Source organism: Quercus suber, unplaced genomic scaffold (genome assembly GCF_002906115.3).
Source record: "Quercus suber isolate HL8 unplaced genomic scaffold, Cork oak 2.0 scaffold_91, whole genome shotgun sequence".
In the NCBI taxonomy this organism is placed as follows: Eukaryota; Viridiplantae; Streptophyta; class Magnoliopsida; order Fagales; family Fagaceae; genus Quercus; species Quercus suber.
In genome coordinates, this window is record NW_027069556.1 from 1374457 (window position 1) to 1398190 (window position 23734).

Genomic DNA, 23734 nt, shown 5'->3' on the forward strand with positions numbered 1-23734 from the left:
AAAATGTAAATTGTTCATTTAAAAAAAAAAAAAATATTGTGAAACACTTTTTTTTTTTTTTTTTTTTTTTACGATTAATTTATTCTAGACTTTTTGGTTTTTGTACTTAATAACTCACTTGGATAAATATTTATGATGTGGTCTTACATTTGATTCTAAAATTAAGAAATAAAACTTTTTAAGAATAAATAATTTAAGATATATGGCGCAAAATTGAAACTCTAATTTGGAATTCTAATTTGAGTTTTTCACAGTGTCACCTATTATTATATATATAAATTAGTATGTAACTTGTGTTTACACACGAAAACATTTTATAATTGTGATGATGAAATATTCATCTTGGTTTCCACACTAAGCAATATGAATGAAGGTCACTTGGCCCCAAGATTTAAAAAAATTATATTCTCTTTAAGTTTTATTTCATTTTGCCAAAGACCTTGTAGTTGAATTGGCACATCTCTATACACAAAGTGCTAGGGGGGAAAGTATTCGAGCTGCGGGGTTAGCAACATGTTGTAATTATTTCTCAAAAAAAAAAAAAAAAAAACTTTTGGATCTCTCGTTCTCACAATAGTGTAAATTCATGTATTAAAACTAAAAAAAAAAACCTCACTGTATTTTGTGTTGAATAACTCATTTGACACCAAAATTAAGAAGAAATTAGAGACACATAGCACAAAATTGGACACTAATTAAAGGCTCTATTTGAATTTTTTTTTCTTAGCTTTATATATATACTACTATTTAAGGGACTTTCTTTGTTTGAGATCCTCATTTTTTTTTTTAAATTCAAAAATGCCCATACACCCTTATGTTTATGTAAAAACAAAACTAAAGGAAAATTGGTAAAATATAACTTTAACTCTTACTAAAACATTATCTAAAAAATAGGGTTATTCTCATGTTGATTTTCAAATTACTTTATCCACTTATAAATTAGATTCTTAAAATAAAAATTAGGACAAAATTTAGCTACAAAATTAGTTGTAGGTTAAGATTACAACCTTACTCAACAAAATTAACATTATTAAATATTTTGAAAATCTAACTATTGAATTACATATTTTTTACGCTCTTAATATACATGTCAAATTTTGTGTCAATCGGATAATATATATTATATGATTTATAAGCTTATATTTTGTGCATAAATTTAAACTATAAAAACTTGCAATTTAAATAATTTATTGATGACATAATTATTGATATTTCATTTTTTAGAAATTTTGCAAGTATGGAGGATATAAGAAGAAGATGTAATCCAACGGTGAATTTGTCAAAATTTGTCTCCAATAAAAAGATATTGAGTAAGATTATAATCTTATGCTACAACTAATTTTGTAATTAAGCTTTGTTCTAAAAATTATATATAAAAAATAAAAACTTTTTTTTTAACTATAAAATATGACTACTAAGACCAATATTTTCACTAAATTAAAAATAAAAGCCTCATTGCATGCATGAAGCGCGTGCGATGAAACTAGTGTGTGTGTATATATATATTGCAAAATAAAAAATTGCAAAGTTTCCTCCTAATCATATCTCTATTACTATTATCCATATTTAACAGGAAATTATGGATAATGTGACTTATTCGAGTAATTAAAATACATATATGGATGAACATTTGAACAGCTAATAAATTAATTGGAGGAGATTCTTTCACCATTTGGAAGAAATAAACTTGGTATATTTTTTTTTTACCTTTGCATAAAATGAATCACCCACATTCATACATTCTCTCTCTTTCATCAACTAAAATACAAGATTTTTTTTTTTTTTGAGAAGAAACTAAAAAACAAGTAGAACACTTAAAATCACTGGCTAATTAAGAACAAATTTACATTAGTAACATTGAGCTCACGGTTTGTTTATGAATTCTTTAGTCATTTCCACAAGAGCATTTGCCCTCGTTGGATCTACCATGTCGATGCCATGGAACCCGGTATGGTTAAACTGCGCTTCGATCGGGACCCGATGACTCACCAACATGGCTACAAACTCCTGTAGCCGATCCATGATGGGGTCCCCAGTGAACCCAATCACAAGGCACCTACCAAGCTTGCTAATGGCGCTTGTGTGTGGACCCTCCACCATTGGATTACAACACCACATGTCCCTATCTTCACCTTCTGGCAGCGCTAGCTCCCAGAACATATCTTGTACACACAAGGGCAACACAGGGTCCTCACAGCTTTGTGTCTCTGAGTCAGTCCTTTCCATCCCACCAAACAAGGGTTGGTTCATTATATTCCCAGCAATCCTCAACGGCTCCAACTCCGTTCTCGTTGCTTCTAATGCAGTGAAAAATACTATGTTGCCACCATTGCTACTTCCATGCAGATAACACCTCGAAATATCTCCGTTTTCTCTAATCCATTGCTCACCATTTGGATCCAAAGCTTGTTCTCTAACCCAGAGAACCGCATCCATTGCGTCCTCATATTGAACTGGCAGCCTATTCTCTGGGGCAAGGCGATATCCAACATTGACAACAATGGCATGAACTTGGTCTGTGAGCGTCGAGCATTGTGAATGGACAAGGGCAGAGTCCCAGTTGGTTAAGATCCATCCAGAACCCGCAAAGAAAATTATGATGGGAATCCTTGTATCCTCATCTTTTGAAGAACACAGTTTGGACGTTGGTATGAAGATTCGAACCCGGGTTTTGTTTTTGGGATTGAGAGTGAGATCTTTGGAAACCACAGGCTCACCATGAGAGGCCACAGGGCTTGCCTTGATCCTTGGGAAGTTCAAATATCGAGTGATAGTGCCATCAGGGTTGCGACCAATTCCGAAGTGGTCATATGGGTCTATATCCAAATCTGTCAACATAATCTATGAATGAAAGATGTTATTAGTTTTTTTTTTATTTTTTTTTTTAATACTTATTTCTGGCAAATGATGTAGAACAGTTCAGGGTTTTCTACGTTGAATAATAAATGTTTCAAGAAAATGAAAATTTTGGTGTTGAATTTTTTATTGTTAAGAAAAGATAATGGTGGGGGAAGTTGGATATATACTACAGAAACACGTGAAAATCCGGGTTTGCAACGAAGAAAAATAGGGTATTTTGAGGTTTGAAATTTTCTAATGCTGTACAGAATAGTGTATTAGCTGGGCAAAAACAGCATCTGGTGTGTGAGTCTTATTTAAGGGTGGAACAAGAAAAAAAAAAAATCCTATAGCATTGTGGTTTCAAACGTCCAAGATTTGAAAAAAAAATTATTTCAAATTTGGAAAATTACTTACAGATGGAGTAAAATTTTCAGTTAGTTTAGGGAAACTTTTGGGTAAGTGCCTAATTTTAAAGGAAGGAACAAGGATTTAGGAGAACATTAGAGGGGACAAATAAAAGGGATTCGGTTAATTAGTTATAAATTTATCAAGATAAAGTCCAAGGAGTTAGTTTTAAATTTAACAAGAGAAAGTCTAAGGACACAGTATAATTTTACACCAGTTTTACAATAATATCCTTGTTTTTGAGTTGTGATAAGTCTTGATATAATTTATTATATTATATTTCATTAATTTACTTTGACTTATTATAGGTTAACACCTTACTCGTTATAAAGATATTGCGACATTTTGTTGTGTTTTTAGAATAACTCATTTAGTAACCATTTAATGACGTAATTAGTATGTTGAAAGATTTGGATATGTTTGAACGTTTATTGTGTAACTAAAGAAACCAATTTAGTAACTGTTTAATGGCGTAATAGGTGGGTTGAAAGATTTGAATGTGATTGTTGTGTTTCTAGGATAACTCATTTAGTAACCATTTCGTGATGTAATAAAATATTGCAACATTTTGTTGTGTTTTTAGAATAACTCATTTAGTAACCGTTTAATGACATAATTGGCATGTTGAAAGATTTGGATATGTTTGAAAGTTTGTTGTGTAACTAAAGAAACCAATTTAGTAACCGTTTAATGGCGTAATAGGTGGGTTGAAAGATTTAAATGTGATTGTTGTGTTTCTAGGATAACTCATTTAGTAACCATTTCGTGGCGTAATAAGTGTGTTGAAAGATTTGAATGTGTTTGAATTTTTTTTTTCTCTCTCTTTTCTCTAGAATAACTCATTTAGTAACTGTTTAATGGCATAATAGGTAGGTTAAAAGATTTGGATGTGTTTGAACTTTTGACTTGGTATTTGATTTTTTTTTTTTTTGGAATTTTCAGATATGATAGATTTATATTATAATAAAATTTAAAATTTTCTTATATGCACTTAGAATTTTTTTAATAAAAAAACTAGTTTAAAATATTTTTTATTTTTTTTATAGAAATGATATTTTAAACAATAAAAAAAATCAATAACTAACTTTTCCCATTATGTTAATACTAATAAATCAAATGACCTTTTTTTTTGTTCATTTATGGAATTTTTTTGGATGGATTTAAGCTTTATTAACATGCAAATTGAAAAATAATTATATGTTAAATGTCATGTCAAATTCTAATAGTTTTTTTTTTTTAGTAAAATCCTTAAAACTCAAATTATAAATTGCTGTTAAATTTTAGTAGCATTTTTTTAATGTTTAAATGTGTTGATTCAAAATCCTGTAATACAAATGCAAATTTTGATTTTTGTGCTTGCCTCCCATGTATTGTGTTATTTCAACTATTTAGGAGAAAAATACTCTTACATCCCTTGAACTTTAGAATAGTAACCATGACAAACCTTGAACTTTTATTTTAGTCAATTTACTTCCTAAATTTTAGGTAAGAGCCAAATCATTAATAACTCTGCTAGTCTTCTATTATTATACTTATGAAATAGTCACATGCGACGCAAATGGACTTCAAAATACCAAATTTAATCCCATCATGGACCCAATGGTAGGAGGAGGGAGAAACATACGACTCACCAAACCTGCCCACTACATATCCCTCCGTTCTTAGCCAAGACTTTTGAAATCGGTCCAAATTCACTTGCAAGACCGAGTCTTTCCTCTCTCTCTCTCTCTCTCAATCGTTTAGTTTACGATTACTCGTTTCTTTGTTGGATTTTTTTCATTGATCTGACTGAAATTAACAAATTATTTGCCCATTACCTGTCTAATTTAATGCTTCAATCTAAATCCTAATGTCTTTATTTAGCCCGATTTAGTAAAAGATGGGTTTATTGTATTCTTCTTAATATTTGGTCTCCATCCAACTCCTTTATAAAAAAAAAAGTGGTTCAATTGATTTAATCCTCTTATCCTTTACCAATTGCAACTTACTAGACGTACTTTTTTATATTACAAAATGACCAAAGTTTAAAATATAATATATAAAAAAATTATTACAAATTACCTATTTGTAGTTTGGCCAGATTTTACTTCTCATCATACCTAAAGGCTGAAGTCCCACCATACCTCATCTTAAGTGCTTTCCACATCTCTTGAGGTATTTGATACTCCTCCGGCTCACCAATCACATCATTGTTCATGTATTGCATAATACTCTCTTCGTCTTAATTTGTTTATCATCTACTTCATTTTAGGATGTTCTAAAATATTGTCCTATTTCTAAAATTAAAAACTATTAATTTACTAATGTTTCTATTATGACTCTACTTTATTTCTAAAACTATTTTTGATAAATTTATTTAAGGGTAATTTTGGAAACTTATATATTTTTATACAACAGATAAGATAATAAATGATGTTCTCTTAAAAAGTTGACAAGATAAACAAATTAGGATGGAGGGAATATTGTAAGTGTTTGCTTTGATATTTCTAAAGCCAACTCTCGAAGGCAATAAAATCGAGTCCAAATTTTCTATCATACTCTTCTTACTCCACTCTATACTCTACCAATAAAAGTATTAATGATAGTATTTAATTAATTAGGTAAACATGTGGCAAATTTTTATTGGTAGAGTATAGAGTAGAGTATGAAAAGTGGAACAGAAGATTTGGACTTAATAAAATCATGATGATGTTGTTCGATATCACCTTAATTAGGGTCAGATAATTAACGGGTTAGGCTCTTCAAGACCTCGATCGTGTTCATTTAGGACATCTTGGAATTTATGATGCTAGATTTCATAATCGTTCCCATCCAATTTATTTCCCATATTCAAATTAACAAGGATGCCTTTTGAAGCCATATAACTACAAAAATTGTGCAAATAATATTACAAACACGTTTCTAAAAAAGTTTTACCTACATCAATCTAAATTAAATTAAATAATTTATCCCTTATTGCAAAATAAAAAATTCGCAAAGTTTCCTAATCATCTCTCCAATCTCCATTACTTTTATCCATTGTTAAGTTTAATTTATATTCCACATGAAATTAAGTACAATGTGACCTATTTAGATCACTCAACTAATTAAAAGTTAAAAAATATATATGGATGAACATTTGAACAGCCACTAAATTAATTAGAGGAGCTTCTTTCTTTCACCATTTGGAAGAAATAAACTTCAAATAATAATAATTTTTTTAACCTTTGCATAAAATGTGTACATGATTATCAGATCACACATTCATACATTTTCTCTTATTTATCAACTAAAAAGCAAGTCAAGCATTTGACATCACTAGCTAATTAAGAACAAATTTACATTAGTAACAATTGAGCTCATGTTTTGTTTATGAAGTCTTTAGCTATTTCCACAAGCTCATTTGCTGTCTCCCTGTCTATAAGATCGATGGCATGGAAACCACTGTTGCTAAACTGTGCTTCGATCTGGACTTGATGCTTCACCAACATGGTTACAAACTCCTGTTGCCGATCGACGAGGGCGTCCCCGCAGAACCCAATCACAAGGCACTTACCAAGCTTGCTAATGGCGCTTGTGTGTGGACCCTCCACCATTGGATTACAATACCAAATGTCCCTATCTACACCTTCTGGCAACGAGAGCTCCCAGAACATATCTTGTACACACAAGGGGAACGACGGGTCCTTAATGCTTTCCATCTCTGAGTTAGTCCTTTCCATCCCACCAAACAAGGGTTGGTTCATTATAATCCCAGAAATTCTCAACGGCTCTAACTCCATCCTCGTTGCTTCTAACGCAGTGAAAAATACCATGTTGCCACCATTGCTACTTCCATGTAGATAACACCTCGAAATATCTCCGTATTCTCTAATCCATTGCTCACCATTTGTATCCAAAGCTTGTTCTCTAACCCAGAGAACCGCATCCATTGCGTCCTCATATTGAACTGGCAGCCTATTCTCTGGGGCGATGCGATAGTCAACATTGACAACAATGGCATGAACTTCTTGTGCGAGCGCTGAGCATTGTGAATGGACGATGACGGTGTCCCAGTTGATTGAGATCCATCCAGAACCCGCAAAGAAAATTATGATGGGAATTCTTGTATCATCATTTGAAGAACACAGTTTGGACGTTGGCATGTAGATTCGAACTCGGGTTTCGTTTTTTGGATTGAGAGTGAGATCTTTGGAAACCACAGGCTCACCATGAGAGGCCACAGGGCTTGCCTCGATCTTTGGGATGTTCATATATCGAGTGATAGTGCCATCAGGGTTGCGAGCAATTCTGAACTGTTCATATGGGTCCATATCAGACTCTGCCAACAACATAATCTACGAACGAAAGATGTTACTATCAGTTTTTTTTTTTAATACTTATTTCTGGCAAATGATTTTGAAAAGTTTATTGTTTTGTACGTTGAATAATAAAATTTTCATGCAAGTGCATGAAATTTTTGTTGTTGAATTTTTTATTGTTAAGAAAAGATAATGCTGGAGAAGTTGGATATATATATGTTACAGAAACATGTGACAATCCAGGTTTGCAACTACGAAAAATATGGTATTCGAGGTTTGAAATCGGTTCAACAACGACATCTGGTGTGTGAGTCTTATTTAAGGGTGAACAAGAAACAGAAAACAAAAGAAACAGATCCCATGGTATTGTGGTTTCAAACGTCCAAGATTCGTAAAATTTTGAATTTGGCAAATTACTAATTGATGGAGTAAAATTTTCAGGTAGTGGGAAACTTCTGGCTCAAAAATAGGGTCAAATTTTAAAAAAAGAGGCAAGGATTTAAGACAAGAAAAAGTCTAGTCATACGATAAAATGTCCCGACATTTTACAATACCCTTGTTGAAATCGGTTAATACCTTTCTTGTTATGAAGATATTGAGACATTTTATTCTGTTTTTAGAATAAATCATTAACTGTTTAATGACATAATAGGTGTGTTGAATATTTGGATATGTTTTAACTTTTGTTGTGTAACTAGAGGAACTAATTTAGTAACCATATAAAACTGTTTAATAACATAATAGGTGTGTTGAAATATTTGGATATGTTTTAACTTTTTTTTTTCCTTTCTCAAAAAAAAAAAAAAACTAGAAGAACTAATTTAGTAACCATATAAAACTGTTTAATAACATAATAGGTGTGTTGAAATATTTGTATATGTTTTAACTTTTGTTGTGCAACTAGAGGAACTAATTTAGTAACCAATAACCATATAATGGCATAATAGGTGGGTTGAAAGATTTGAGTGTGTTTCTAAGATAACTCACTCACTAACCATTTAGTAACATATTAGGTGTGTTGAAAGATTTGAATGTGTTTGAACTTTTTTTGTGTCTTTAGGTAACTGTTTAATGGCGTAATAGGTGAGTTGAAAGATTTGAATGTGTTTGAACTTTGGAATGGTATTTGAACTTTTTGGGATTATTCAAATATCATAGATTTCTATTACAATAAATTTTTACATTTCCTTATATGCCCTTTGATTTTCTTTTAAATTAAAAAAAAAAAACTAGTTTAAAATATTTTGTATAGCTTTTATAGAATGATACTATTTATTTATTTTATTTTATTGATACAAGATAGAATTTATACTATAACCTAATCTAAGTGTATATGTGTGTGAAGCACCCTCTTGGACACTTGAACTCCGGCCCTTTCCCACCACACTCTACAAGTATTTATACTTGTGGAGTGATCACCACATCAAGAGTGCGTGGTGGTATAGAATGATACTTTAAACAATAAAGAAAATTGATAACTTTTCTCATTCTATTAACGGTAATAGATTAGATGACTTTTATTTGGTTCAATTATGGATGGATTTAAGCTTTATTAACATGCAAATGTGAAATAATTATATGTGAAATGTCATTATATTACACGTGTTTTTTCTAGTAATATCCTTAAAACTCAAATTATCAATTGTTGTTAAATTTTAGTAACAATTTAAAAAATATATATATATATATATTTAAATGCATTGATTCAAAACCCTTTAATACAAATGAGATTTTTAATTTCTGGGTTGTGCTTACTTACCTCTCATGTATTGTGTTCTTTCAATTTTTTAGGAAAAAAAATGCCCTAACATCTCTTGAATTTTAGAGTAGTGGTCATGACACCTCTTAGACTTTTATTTTGACTAGTTTACTCCTTAAACTTTATGCAGGAGCCAAATCAATACCTCTGTTAGTCTTTTATTAATATACTAATGAAATAGTCACGTGAGACGCACATAGACTTCAAAATACCAAATCTAATCCCATGAACTCGTTGGTAGGGGGAGAGAGAAACACGCTGTTCACCAGACCAGCCTACCTTCTATCCTTCCGTTCTTGGCCAGAAACTTTTTAAATTGGTCCCAGTTCACTTGCAAGATCAAGTCTTTCTTGTTCCTCTGTGTATGTGTAGAGAGAAAAAAATGGGTAGCTAATTAGTTTGCAATTTCCCATCACCTACAAGAGTCTCTAAATATATATATATATAGGTAAAGTTTAGAAAAAATTCAATTAGAATTCAATTTTGTGTCATGTGTCTAAATTTATGTGAGGACCACACTATAATTATCCACTTAAGTTTGTGCCATGTGCTCACTTAAGTTTTTTAATCTTCTTTGTACTGAGTGAGTTAATGAGTGTAAAATACTAAGAAACTAATATTAATGAACTATAAAAGGAAAAAAACCAATCACATATACATATTCAATAAAAATCACCACACAAAAAAGATCACCATACGTTCTATTTTATTAAAAATTAGAAAAAAATAATCATAAGTAGTATTAAATTTAGGTAAGAATTTTAATATGTGACTAATTACGTTTACTTTTAAAAAAAAATAATTTGACTAATTATTTATATTTTTATGATAAAAATTGTGTTTAATTTTAAATGTATTTATACATATGCATGTGTTGCATGATATTTTTATTTTTATTTTTTTAGTAATTTGACTAAATATTTATACTTTTATAATAAAATTTGTGTTTAATTTTAATGCGTTTGTATAGATTACATGCTAGTTGGATGTTAAGGTAAAAAGATTCCATATTTTAGTTCTTTGTTGGATTTGTTTCATTAATTTGACTGAAACAAATCATTTACCCATTACCATTTAGAGCACTAGCATCGAGGATGCAAAAAAAAATTATATTTTACATCCTAAAAATCTACTTTATCTATTTTATCATCCCAGTTTTTATTTTTATATACAACTTAATAAAATAATATAAACTACAAAAAAATTCTATAAAAAAACTATTGATTTCTCTCTCATCTGTGTATCTATCCTCAACAACCAAACTCACACTAAGAATCACTAGCATCACCGAACCAACCACCTAGAAACACCAAACCAACCAAACAGCACCACGACCACCACGACCATCACCTTTTAAACACCATTGAAACACCAAACCAAACCTCAAACCCACAAATGGAACACCAAATAGAAATCCCAAATCCAAACCCATAGGACTCATCATAGCCAAAATACCCATCACTTGCAACCAATTTGGAATACCCACTGCCTCCACAACCTTGCCTACAACCACTTCAACACAAGCCCCAACCAATTCAACCTAATTGATTCAACCCTAACCCCAATTTGAACTAAAACCCAAATGATCGAAGAGGGAGAGATAGAATTGAACCCTAAACTCGAACTCCACCATGAAACCCAGCCAACACCCAAATGAGCACCACCGAAACCCAACCCAGCAACTATCGAAGAAATCAACCCATTATTGAAATCCATCACAGAGACCCACCACCAAAACCCAGCTATCAATTCAACTCCACTACTTAAACCCAACCTAGCAACCACCAAATCACCACCCTTGAATCCAACCACCATTGAAACCTACCATCATTGAAACCCACATCACCAAAACTCACCATCAGCAAAACCCACTATCACTGAGACCGACCGCTAGAACCCAGCCACCGATTTAGACGAGAAGAAATAAATGAGAGAGAAACAAAGAGAATAGAGAGAAGATGGTGAGACGGTTAATAGTGTTTTTCTAATGGAGAATAATGAAGTGGGTTATAGGTTACCTAACATTACTAGTTTCATTTAAGTAAAGTAATAATTTTCAAATTTCATGTACGCAATATGAAATCAATGAAATCAAGTCAAACCACAAGAAGGTAATATGAAATTATCCCTCTCTCTCTCTCTCTCTGTCTCTCTATAGAACCTAATAAAGAAAAGAAAAGAAAAAAAAAAGATTATATTGTTCCAACTTCCAAGTTCCATGTACTAATTCAGCCACGTTCCCATTCGTGACAAGAGAATAAAAAACCCCGCGCATCCAAACAGACCCTCCCCCTTAAACCCTGTGTCTTTTTCTACTTCCTCCAAAAACCCTAACCAGAGAGAAACACACAGAGTTCAGCCATGGCTTCCATTGCTTCAAAAAACGCAAAGAACAAATCGAAATTGAAATCAAAATCGAAATCTAAATCGAAAGAGAGACTCTCTCTGTCAGAGCTGAAAACCCTAGGGCACCAGCTGCTCTCATCTCGAGCTCACATCAACAACCTCCCTATCCTCCTCTCCCACGTGTCTCCGACCTCGCCTCCTCCACACGCCCTCGAATCCCTCCTCTCTCTCCACTCCTTCTTCGCTCCGATCCTCTCCGACCTCCCTTCTTCCAAGCCTTCTTCCGCCAACCACCGCGATGACGACCCTGAACTCATCTACAACACCTGGGTCCGTTCTAAGTTCGATATCTTCGTCAATTCCCTCATCGACTTCGCCGCCTCTCCTCTCGCCGACGAAACCCTCAAAGTCTGTTTCTTTTTCTTTGTAAATTGTTTCTTTATTATTGAAGTATTGCTAGGGACACAATATTTTGCACAATTTTTAGCTTTTATTTTTTGGTAACTGCTGACATGAGCAGTTGTGATTGGTGTGACGACACTTCCAATTTCGTTCACCACTGACACAACTTTTATTATCAATTATGAAAATTATAGTGTTCTTAGACTTTGTTTGTTTGTTTATTTGGTTAAATTATGCTTTTAAGTTTATTTTTGGTCATTCAACTTTAAAAAGTTCGAATTGGGTCTCCCAAATTTAAAAAAATTAACAATTTTTGGTTCTATTAGGACTGAATTGTTCATTTTTTTTGAAATTTTAGGGTCAAAATCCGGACTTTTTTTAATTTGAGTGACGAAAATTGAGGCTTCGCCAAATTTCATGCCCCAAAAGTATAATTTACTCTTGTTTATTTTGATTGTGCGTTTGTCTAATTTGTTTTTTTTTTTTTTTTTTTGATAATTTGAATAGGAGGTTGTGTTGGATACGATAATGGAGTTTGTGAAGGTTGCAAATGGTGGGAGGTTTCACTCTGCTATATACCACAGGCTTTTACATGCTATTGTAAGTTTGGACAATTCCTGAGGTTTTTATTTTATTTTTTATGTTGTTATTATTTGTTACTTCGCTTAGTGATGGGGATGGACATTTCTGTTGCAGGTTCACTCCACGGTGCCGGTTAATTTCGTTGTAGACTTGCTTGTGTCGAAGTACTTCAAGTACATTGATGTACGGTACGATCACTTTCTTACACTGCCAATGTTTGTGAATTTCAGTTTTAGATGATGGTTTAGTTACTGTAGTATGTTGTTACTTAGTGTTCTCAGTAGGACGGGAAAGATGTAATCTCTGCTGTGTCTATGTCATGGTGTGTGTTAATTTTATAGTAGACTTGATTTGTGTCAAAGTACTTCAAGTACATTGATGTATGGTATGATCACTTTCTTACATACCAACGTTTGTGAATTTTACTTGTGGATGATAATGTGGTATGTTGACATGTTGTTACTTAGTATTCACAGTAGGACAGGATAGATGTAGTCTCTTTTGTGTCTATATTGTTCTTTCAGGTTTCACTTTGATTGCTTGCTTCTGGTATCTTAAAATTGTTGTTAACTTAAATGTTATCTTCTGTTTTTAATTTTTACTGTTGAAATAATTTTTTTTGAATTATTATTTTTCACTTGCAGTTATTTTACCTACATTAGCCTGGAAAAACTTGCTAGAACTTTGGAGGAAAAAGACATTTCTGGTACTTTTCCTGCTACACACCACATTGAAACTTGTCTGCTAACTCTTTTATTTTTATTTTTTTGGTATATACATAAGAACATTTTATTGATTTCTCTCATCAGATCACGGAGATGTGAATGCAGACAGCAACGATGAGAGTCATTCAAAATCTAGGTAGGTATTTTTCATGTAGTTGTTTCTTCCTTCTCTTACCTGTGCTCTTCTTTATCAAAAATCTAGATGATAGCTGTTGAATTTATGCAAAAGAAGTTTACTTTTCTTGCAGCTTGGAGATTTTTATTCACAATATACATTATGTTATATCGCACATCCCCTCACTTGAAGGCTCAGATGAAAAATCAGATTTTGAGATGTGGAGCAGATCAGGTGATTGCTTGCTGGTTACTCTTGGAGCTTATCCTTTCCTTTTCAGTTTTCTTCCAATATATGGTGTCGTAACTCCTTTAGTTTGTATGTATATATATTCATGACTAGTATGTATCAATCTAGTCTATCCTCTATATGTCCTTTATTCAGTTGCACCTGCATGATTATTATCTGACATTAATGCTAACTGCCTGGTGAACATAGAAGATGGAAATACATAATTTTAATTACTGTACAACTTTTGTTATTTGGGTTCAATTAAGCTTTAATTTTGCTTGTTTCTTTACTGATTAAGATTCTTATCTAAAGGAGGTGATAGTAAAGAGCTCTCTGGGAATCCAAAGGCAGAAGATAAACAGCTCCATACTGAGAAGAACAAGAATAATGTAAATTGCTATTGTTTTACTTGTGCAGGCTCTTTAATGTTTGTACTATTGGTTAAATTAGTTCTAATTGTTCATTTATAAACTCCATTGTATTATTATGCTTAAATGGATAATGTCCACTGATATTCTTTCGTATATTTCTTTTTGATATTGTGTATTTGTGTTTAGGTGTTGTCGGCTGCCAAAATTGCCAAAAAGATGAAATTAAAATTTACAAAAGCATGGATTTCATTTCTTAGGTTACAGCTTCCACTTGATGTATACAAGGAGGTAAGCCTCAAACTTTTCATACTATGTTAGAAACAACATATTGTGCTCTTAAGCATAATCTATTAAATGTCAAAATGCATGGAAATGAAGTTGTCTTACTTGTTATGGCTAGTCTTGAGGTTAGAATTAAAACAAATGCCCTGGCAATCAAACTTGGATCCTCAGATCCTAATAGGTTCTCTTGTCATTTTTGTAACTTTTTTCTTTTCCCCCTAATAATCTTAAGCCATTATTTATTTTTGTACAACTTGTGATGGATATAATTTTCATTCTCACGCCAATTGCATCTGAACCAAATGGTATCTTCTGCCCCCAAAAGTGGTGGAAGGTAAGGTAATGGTTTAAATCTCATATGGGTGCATGAGTTATGTTTATATATATAAAACAATAATTTATGAGTTGAGTTCTTGATTCTTAATATTAGCACCAATTTGATTGGTTTTTGGTAATTGCTGTCTCTCTCTCTCTCTCAGCATGTTTGTTATTCGTTTTTGCTGTTCTTTTTATCTTAAGGTGCTCCATTATTTTCTCACGTTCAGGTTCTTGTGACTCTCCACCAGGCCGTCATTCCTTATCTGTCTAATCCTATAATGTTATGGTAAAATTTACATACTTAGTAGATTTCATATTGTTTCATATTTTACATCTTGCGTCTTTTTCTCTTTTGAATGGTGAACTTGTGTCTAATTTACTCCCTGACAATGTGCAGTGATTTTTTGACGAGATCATATGACATTGGTGGTGTTGTCAGTGTCATGGCTCTTAGCAGTCTCTTCATCCTCATGACACAGTATGGTTTAGAGTACCCTAACTTTTATGAAAAGCTTTATGCTTTATTGGTCCCTTCTATCTTCATGGCAAAACATCGGGCAAAATTTTTCCAGGTAACTTCATAGTTCATCTTTACGCTTTTATGCTTTAGCGTTGGAATTTAGGCTCTTCTTGAGCAATTTCTTATTTTCTAAGTGAATGCAATGTATTTTCTGTAGCTTCTTGATTCTTGCTTAAAGTCTACACTTCTGCCGGCATATTTGGCAGCTGCTTTTGCTAAGAAATTGAGTCGGCTGTTGCTTTCAGTTCCTGCTTCAGGAGCATTGGTTATTATAGCTCTGATTCACAATCTTTTACGAAGACATCCTTCAATCAACTGTTTGGTGCACCGGGTAGCAATACAATCTTACTATTTACTATCAATTATATTTTTTTGGTTCAATTTCCCCATGATCCATTTGACTTTGGTGCAAGTGGGGTTCACTGGGTTTATTATTATGAGTAGGATTATAGGTAGATTCTATATCGTGCATTGCATAAATTGCATCTCCTTTGCTTGTTTCTTGAAACTTTTTCTCTGTTTGTTGCCTAATGCAGAATAACATAACATAAAAATTGGAGTTAAATAGATTGGTTTCCACATGATAAATACCAGTATGTTAGATAGGCTTTATAGTTGTGGTATGGAGGAAAATATGCTGGTTTTAGAATATCAAGGTTTTCTACATAGTATAATGATAAAGTTGCCACCTGATTGTGTGATTGGTAGTACAAGAAAATTTAGAGGTGCAGCACATACTTCAATGATACAATTAGACCAAGTCATATTATTGGCCCCCACTATGTTTTTGCAATTATTAACTGAAGACTTGGCATAGGGGTTTGCAGCTCCATGATGCATTTTGCTGCTAAAGTTGTAGCTTTTGTCCATGAAGTTGACAAGAGTTGCTAAAATTTATGTTAGTTATGAAAAATACGCTTTGGCATCAACAGTAAAAGGGATCAACTTTAATGTACGAAATGAAATATATGGATGATTGGGAGTCAAACAGAGGAAAGAGTGAGAGTTACTCTTTCAGCAGGAGTTTTGGACACTTTGCATCATGCTGCTTATGAAGCTTTATCTGTTTACTATTCCAAACTATGAATGGAAATGGCAAACTTTTTCTTGGAGTCCTATTATGTTCTGGTTGTGTTCAGTAATTAATAGCTGTCAGTTTAGTAACACTAGATTGGTTGGTTTCCAGTATGTTCAATCCAATGGAGAAAAAGCACATAAGGTTCACCAAATTAGATTTGGCCACTCAGATTTTTACTTTCTAAACTTTGGTGAATGGATGGTTTTGACCCTGTATCCACTAATTCTTTAAATATCATAATTTTAAGTTCAACTAATAACTCTTGCCAATGGTTTAAGGTTTTTTTTTTTTTTTTTTTTTTTTTTTTTTTTTTTTTTTTTTTTTTTTTGCATTTCATGCATTCTGTAACAAGGGCTAAATTAGAAGTTTGTGCAGGAAGTTCAAGAGGAAACCGCAAAAGAAACAGATGCAGATATGTCCAGCAGGAAACTAGGCATTGATCATTTTGACAATGAGGAAACTAATCCTATAAAGTCCAAGGCCATGAGTAAGTATCTTCTTGAATCTTTTTCTATTCCTCTCTCATTTTGGCTAATTTACTGCCCTTAGCCAACCCAAAGTAGTTGTGAAATGCAGTATTATGACTTTATCCATCACATCACTCTGTATGCACTTTTGTTTTCTATTATCTTACTTACCCATTGATGAAGAATACAGAGCTTGAGTGCTTGCAGATTGGTACAAATTAACTATGATGCTCCCAATTATTGCATAGGTTGAATTTTATTAGGCTTAGTTGCACACTCTTATGTTTTGGAAAACTTGTAGAGCCATTAAACTGGGATGAAAAGGGATCATATGTATTTAGACTTTTATTTTCACATTTAAGATGTTTTGGTTCAACATTATAATACAACTGACCTCTATGGTTTATGTTGTTTAGCTTTGAGGCTGGAACTGGATTGATCTTCTTGATGCAACTAGGCTCACTAAGTAAAACCACTCAAAAGTATAGTTCATGACTTCTGTACATTTTTGTTTGTTTGGCTTGGAAGCCTAAAATCTCTTTTTTTCTTCTTCAGTTCCTTAGTACTGTCAAGTTTGATGACCTAAGAAGGCATCCTGTTTTAATAGATATAAATTAGCGTGATCCCTGTATCATGTAAGCCATGAATGTGAACATCACATGGATCCTCCACGTCTTCTCTCCAGTTTACATTGCTTGATTTCATTCGTTAATATATTTGCTCACTCTGAGTGGTGCAATTACTTTCTATTGTAACTTGACATATTGATGAACTCATGAACATTTTTGGAACAGAAAGTTCCCTTTGGGAGATTGATACCCTCCGTCACCACTACTGCCCTCCTGTCTCAAGGTACATGCTTTGATCCTTGTTATCACACCCCTACATTTGCATGTACATATTCAAATGTACATATATTTTTGTAATGCATGTACAAATGCTTGATTCTATTTTGTAATGTATTTTTTCCTTATGGTGTTAGGTTTGTTTTATCACTTGAGAATGACTTGACAGTCAGAGCTAAAACGACTGAAATGACAGTTCAAGATTTCAGTTCTGGTTCGTATGCAACAATTTTTGGGGATGAGGTAATGTTCTCATGTCTGTCAATACATGAAAAGCTTTTATTAATTTTCCATTGATCAGGAAAAAAAAATCTGCTTTTTATGCCATTGACTGGATTTAACAGTGAAATACTATTTTAACCCTGATTGGAGCATGATTGGTAGTTGAGTACCTGTCAATGTGCCCATACTTATCCAAATGCATTTTTACAGTGCTATCTTTGAAGCTTAACATGGGGTTGCTTCAGTATTACTTATCTGGAAAATTAAATGAGATAACTTTAATTGCATCATGGAGACAGTTTTCTGTGTGCGCTCAACTAGGATATTTCACACACTGCTACCATATTTCAAATCTATGCCTTTAGTCACCTTAAATGCTGGCTCAAATTAGCTGTTTGTTAAATTAGTTAAAGCTTATTTTTTCTAGTGAAATAATTCAAGGACACAGTACGATCAAGTATTTGTTAATATTTTGGATGCTAAAACATTTTGTTTTATGCATTTTAAGTTCCCTCAAAGCTTCTCCTTTAATATTGCAGATTAGGCGAAGGGTAAAACAGGTTCCACTGGCATTCTACAAATCTACTCCCACCTCTTTGTTCTCAGAGTCCGATTTTCCTGGTTGGACTTTTAAACATGATGGCAAGGAAACAATTGATGGCAATGACGAGAAAGAGATTACTAATATATCCAATGAATGTAATAATAGTTCTGCAAAACGACAACGAGTAGAGAGTTCATGATCTAAATGCAGTTTTCTGTGCATGTGTAACCAATTATCATAGTTATGCAGAACAACGAGTAGAGAATTCATGATCCAAATGCAGTTTTCTGTGCATTTGTACACGTTGTTCATTATATTCGAGTTCCATTTTCCTCTTTGGGTTAGGCTTGTATTTCTTTTTGCCAATGGGTTAGTAATTTACTAATTTTGTCAGTAGGTTTTGCTCTGCTCTGCTGCCAATTATTTGTTCCTTACAAGTGTGCTACAATTTATCTGAAATGAAACCAAAAAAACCAAATGATAAATAAAATATTCTCTTTAAGGTGCATCATTGGAAAGTGATCTTGTGCGAAATCATGAATTTAATTGTTATGTTTTGTTGTCGCACCTTAGGTACAGTTCCTTAAATGTTGTAATTTAAGTTTTCCAATTGAATTAACCATGTTTATGCAATGATGATCAACAGTCAATGAAACAAAAATGATGTTATCTTTACCTAATGACAATTAAATTCATCCATGTAGCTTATTAACTAGTGTAATATTATGGTTAAATTTACCTAGGGAATTTAAGGTACAATACCTAAAGAATTGTTTCTAAAAAAGAAAGAAAAAAAAAATTTTGTTGACAAAATTTAGCTTTTAACTTACGATGGTCTTGTGGGTATCCAGGGAGGTGGTACGGGAAGCTTAAAAAATGAAAGGTCTTGACCTCATACGAAGGGTAACATGAATCTTCAAAATGAAACAAGGTTTCCTTTCTCTAGGACATCCTGTCTCCCATGGAGAATAAAAGTTCTATTTCAAGTTTTCATTTGAGCAAGATCAAATGCATGCCACGGTTGGCTATTCATAGTATTATCATTCAAATTTGCTATCAAGCACCCCCATCCAGTATTATCATTCAAATTTGCTATCAAGCACCCCCATCCAATCTAATCATGTATTACTGTCCAGAAGATCTTGGAGAAGATCTAGACTTTCTGCAGATATACACCTTTTGAATTGAAGTTTTGGGATCTCAAGCGCAGGTGGTGGGTCTGGGGAGAAACAGACAGTAACAACAGTCAGGTTATCACATGTATTGCGTTTGAGTGCCTCCCTAACCAGCTCCCTTGAGCATCTCTCCGGATCATTGTGAAGCATTAACTCTTTCCTTGCAATTGTTACTGCACACTGGCTGCTCATCACATCCCATAGGCCATCACAGCCTAGAATAAGGAATTCATCTTCTTCATTCAGTACCATGTCCTGAAGCTCTGGCTCTGCACTCAAGGGACTGGATGAGCCTTTGGGATCTTTCATGTGCCAATCTCCAATAGCTCGAGCCACTGATAATTGACCATTAAGGTATCCATCATATACCACACCACCAAGCTTCTCAATTCTTAGTCTCTCAGAGAAGCTATCGGGTTTATGATCTTTGGACAGCTCTACTGCCTTACCACGTTTCCCCAACACAGCTCGACAGTCCCCTGCATTGGCAATTAGCATCATCCTGGAAGGAGAGATCATATGTCAATCATAAGTGGCCTCATCCCTAGAGACACAGAATAATCATAGCTAAATTCTTCAGACATTGCATCCAGAGACTGTCCTATATTGAGTGGTTAAAACTCTTCATGTAGCAAGCATTCATCTTAACTTTATTTGATAAGAAAAACTGACAGGAAAGATGCTAAAACTACTACCGATTTTAATGCAAATTTTTTTCAAACTAGTGTGGTAATGAGCATGATTGACGCCTTGTCAACAATTAGTTACGTAATAAAATTTGCAGTATCCCTAAAATCACTCATTTGATCATTATTACTAAGTTATACCATAACCATGTCTCTACAATGGAAGTGATTGCCAACCCAATCCCAAAATAACATACCCATGTTCCCAACTGTGATTTCAGGACCTAGAAAGTCATAATGAAGATTGAAGACATCCAGAGATGAAAACATTATTGGTGGCCCCAAACAGCAAAAATAGTTTAGTGGCAAGTGAAGTTTTATTCCACAGTTAACCAAGCATGGTAATTACCTGAACAAGATAAGAGTAGAAAGTAACCGTTATATTTGCAAAGTCCAACTTATATTTTCATTAATCATTTTCCTCCACATATAGGCTGCATAATATCTTCATTGCCAATTGATCAATTATTATTTCCTGTGGACATGAATAATTTCTGACGATACCGTAAGCCTCAAGGATAATGCAGATACTAGTATTATGTACTTCATAGATACTAGCCAACAATCATAGGAAAATCATTTTCAGTTATGTGGTAAGATTTTAATTCATCCAATATTGAATTTCAGGAAATTAATTTTTCTAAAACAATGAACAGAAATAGCAAGTTCAGACTAGAAACATTACCTTCCAAAAATAAGGGCAGTCAAGGCAGTGGTGCCAGAGGAACTATCAAGAGAAGCTGCATCAGCAAAAGCATGGTCAGCTCTCAGAAAAGCACTCTTAATGGCCTTATTCACACAAATGGGGAAATGAGAGTCCTCCAATATAAATCGAAGAATGTTCTCTCTCACAAATAAAGCTGCATCTATACCCCCATGGCCATCAAACACCTGCAGCAGGACAGTAAGATCAGATCACATAGCCAATGGCATGCTATGGCAATTGTGCAGTCACCACTGGTCTATTGCTTATTTACCAATCTACAATTTAAGTATCGGCAATCTAGAATTAAAACTCTAAATCTATGATTCCAGCAATTAAAATACAGACCCCATAGAAAGCTCCAGGAGAAGGGAAGGGTGCAGTTGAACCTAGATGTTCAAGAAGATTATCGATACATATGTGCTCATCCTCCATATAAGGTTTGGGTCCAATCTCTGAACAGCTTCCAGAACGAAAAACAGGTACAAACATGGCATTACCATCTGATGGTGACTCTGTGCTAACAACCCCACTATCCAATTCCTAAGCAAATGGATCACAAATCAAAATGCAATACATTACACGTAATACAAATTCAGTATGAAAAGAAGATGAACACTGCAATATAGATTTTGTCACCACTTCAGCAGTAGAAGCCAACTGAGTTGAGCTCATGCTGTGTCTTATTGGTGGGAGGTACCGAGGAGGTTTCCCCATGAGCACTACTTTTGTGCTCTCTGCAGTTTCAGATTTATCATTTCTCATTGAGGTCACATTCCCCTTTCTGCAACCATCTTCTAAAATGGAAAGATGAGGTTGGTATTCAGTCCCTGCAGCCATTTTTTTTTATTTTAAAACTTGCATCCATTCAATCTGAATCAAAAGCAAGCCAATCAAGTTGAGGTTTATATTGGTAAAAGACCAATTGCTAGTAGAAGGAAAGAAGGAGAAAGAAAAAGGGTACAAAGTAGCTTTAATTTCTTTCCTTTATATGGAAAAAGCTAGGTAGAAAAATCCAAGAAACTTTTGAACTCATCTCCGCCATAATTGCTAGTAATACAACCATGTGCAACCCAAGTTGAGCTGAAGTTATGGACTTACAAGCTAAAAAAGCTTACTTAGATATATTCTCCCCAAAAATTAACATGTAAATATAAATTCATAGGAATAGTCACAAACCCAGATCACAAACATCAGAATATCCACAACCCATATCGAATTTCACAAAATTCACTAATTTCAAATCAATACGAATCCTAAAAACAGAAGAAACTGACGAATCAAACGCTAGGCAACTATAGATATATAATAAGATACATATGTGCAGGAGATAGAAGATGAAGAATAAGATAATCATAAACTCATTATACTTGCCGTACAATTATGGTGAACAATTCTTTAAAATGATGCTTGATTCCTGGAAGGAAAGAAAGAATTAAAAAAAAGGAGGAGTGAGTGACAACCACAAAGGCACAAAAATAAAGCTCCAAAGCTTTCAACTTTGAGATAATGGTGACCAGGGACTAGGACTTTTTGGAGTCTAGGACACTGTTATTAGTGTTGGAAATTAAAGGAAGTGTAGGACATAGTTGTGTACTTTTGTGATTTCTGAGCACGTGGCTATGTGGGATTGGGGGGGTTGAGTTTACGTAGTCAGATAAGATTTGGAAGAGTGTGTTTTTTTTTTCAACAATTGCGGCTGAGATATCCTGGCCGCTGGATCGTTTGTACGTGGGAGAAATAAACGGTCAGATGTGGGGAACAGTTTTCATAGGTAGAGTATAAGGTAGTTGACAGTAGTTGACACATTGGAATTTGGATGTGTAGTGTGGGGGCACGTGTGCAGCTGCTATTTGCTTTGAATCTTATCACAGAAACGTCGTTTCTAACACCGTTTAAGATTTTTTTGTTTTTAATGGAAATTTAATTACAAAACAAAAGTCTCAATAGTTGAGTAGACACCCATACATATCTATCAAATTTATTTTATTTTATTTTATTTTATGAAGATCTTTATAAAAAATTGACTTTCAACAAAGTTAGGAGGATCTAATCTAATACAACATAAAAGGCTCCCTACAGCTACAGCTAGCTAATTCATGTCTTTACTTTGCTTTAAAAAAGTAAAATTCTTGTCTTTACTTTTACTAAAAGATCTAAGTAGTAGTTTTCAAAAAAAAAAAAAAAAAAAAAGGATCTAAGTAGTAATTTCCTTCTTTATCAAATGTTGGAGATGAGTCACCTCAACCCAAGTGGAAATGACTCTAGATTCAACTTTTTACAAAACGGCAACAATGTCTTTACCAAAACCCATTAGTATTTTAATGCTTGCTCTATCTTTACAGACAAAAGTAACATGAACCTTTCCGTGGGCCATTATGACCTTTGGCCTATAACTTAGGGGAGTTCGGCCCTTAAGACCAACAACGTACCTAGACCATGATGGTGACTGGTAAGGGTTAGTTTCAATGCACCGGAGTTGACATGATATGACTATGTGTTTGCATCGTGTCGACTCTAATGCATTGGAGCACTAGAGCTAATTCGTGTCTAACCATTATAGATTCATAGACAAAGAAATTCATACCATTGGAAAGAAAACTAGGTTCATAATATGCCTATCTTATTATTTATCAAATAGAAATATTAAGGAGAATGTCTAAGCGCACACCTAAGTATGCATTCAAATCTCACCTTGTAATTGGTTCATGGTGGTCCCATGTGTAAGTGTGCTAAAATTCCATCACAACTTGACATTCAAATATATATGTTGTGAATTAGATGTAGGTTTGGGTGTGGCCGTAAGCGTTTTATGTGTCGATTAAACGCATGCAGGG

At 33.6% G+C, this 23734-nt stretch overlaps 4 protein-coding genes across 7 annotated transcripts; 1 reads left to right on the plus strand and 3 right to left on the minus strand.

The window, feature by feature from the left end:
- Positions 1 to 1863: 1863 nt before the first annotated feature.
- LOC112010589 (probable carboxylesterase 9) lies at positions 1864 to 3063 on the minus strand. Its single transcript, XM_024042934.2, has one exon. The coding sequence runs from the start codon at positions 2836 to 2838 to the stop codon at positions 1864 to 1866; it is 975 nt and encodes a 324-aa protein (XP_023898702.1). The 5' UTR covers positions 2839 to 3063.
- Positions 3064 to 6456: 3393 nt separating this feature from the next.
- LOC112010588 (probable carboxylesterase 9) lies at positions 6457 to 7670 on the minus strand. The gene has a single exon (XM_024042933.2). It carries the CDS (start codon positions 7557 to 7559, stop codon positions 6585 to 6587), a length of 975 nt encoding a protein of 324 aa, XP_023898701.1. The 5' UTR covers positions 7560 to 7670; the 3' UTR covers positions 6457 to 6584.
- A 3856-nt stretch (positions 7671 to 11526) lies between these two features.
- LOC112010594 (protein NUCLEOLAR COMPLEX ASSOCIATED 4) lies at positions 11527 to 18670 on the plus strand. The gene is made up of 15 exons (XM_024042946.2): positions 11527 to 12039; positions 12541 to 12633; positions 12730 to 12803; positions 13260 to 13321; positions 13425 to 13476; positions 13589 to 13689; positions 13999 to 14075; positions 14244 to 14345; positions 14885 to 14943; positions 15055 to 15229; positions 15335 to 15508; positions 16631 to 16742; positions 17517 to 17574; positions 17705 to 17810; positions 18329 to 18670. The coding sequence occupies exons 1-15, from the start codon at positions 11647 to 11649 to the stop codon at positions 18530 to 18532; spliced, it is 1842 nt and encodes a 613-aa protein (XP_023898714.1). The 5' UTR covers positions 11527 to 11646; the 3' UTR covers positions 18533 to 18670.
- A 578-nt stretch (positions 18671 to 19248) lies between these two features.
- LOC112010591 (probable protein phosphatase 2C 27) lies at positions 19249 to 22435 on the minus strand. 4 transcript variants are annotated; one of them, XM_065774393.1, is made up of 5 exons: positions 22277 to 22435; positions 21540 to 21770; positions 21246 to 21440; positions 20880 to 21085; positions 19249 to 20010 (listed from the first exon to the last, which is right to left on the minus strand). In XM_065774393.1, exons 2-5 carry the CDS (start codon positions 21735 to 21737, stop codon positions 19452 to 19454), a joined length of 1158 nt encoding a protein of 385 aa, XP_065630465.1. In that variant the 5' UTR covers positions 21738 to 21770; positions 22277 to 22435; the 3' UTR covers positions 19249 to 19451. The 4 variants fall into 4 exon arrangements, with proteins under 4 accessions (XP_065630465.1, XP_065630464.1, XP_023898706.1 ...); XM_065774392.1 differs by having other exon boundaries at positions 21537 to 21770; positions 22277 to 22434; XM_024042938.2 differs by having other exon boundaries at positions 21537 to 21727; positions 22277 to 22433.
- Between the last annotated feature and the right edge of the window lie 1299 nt (positions 22436 to 23734).

Bases quoted from the DNA above. Each gene is read 5' to 3' on its own strand.
- LOC112010589 (XM_024042934.2), bottom strand. From the start codon at position 2,838: ATGTTGACAGATTTGGATATAGACCCATATGACCACTTCGGAATTGGT.
- LOC112010588 (XM_024042933.2), bottom strand. From the start codon at position 7,559: ATGTTGTTGGCAGAGTCTGATATGGACCCATATGAACAGTTCAGAATT.
- LOC112010594 (XM_024042946.2), top strand. From the start codon at position 11,647: ATGGCTTCCATTGCTTCAAAAAACGCAAAGAACAAATCGAAATTGAAA. The intron at 12,634-12,729 runs GTAAGTTTGGAC...TTTCTGTTGCAG, and splicing joins ACAGGCTTTTACATGCTATT to GTTCACTCCACGGTGCCGGT. The intron at 17,811-18,328 runs GTAATGTTCTCA...TTAATATTGCAG, and splicing joins CAACAATTTTTGGGGATGAG to ATTAGGCGAAGGGTAAAACA.
- LOC112010591 (XM_065774392.1), bottom strand. From the start codon at position 21,737: ATGGCTGCAGGGACTGAATACCAACCTCATCTTTCCATTTTAGAAGAT. The intron at 21,441-21,536 runs GTGACAAAATCT...CCATTTGCTTAG, and splicing joins TGGCTTCTACTGCTGAAGTG to GAATTGGATAGTGGGGTTGT. The intron at 21,086-21,245 runs GTCTGTATTTTA...GTCCTGCTGCAG, and splicing joins CTCCTGGAGCTTTCTATGGG to GTGTTTGATGGCCATGGGGG.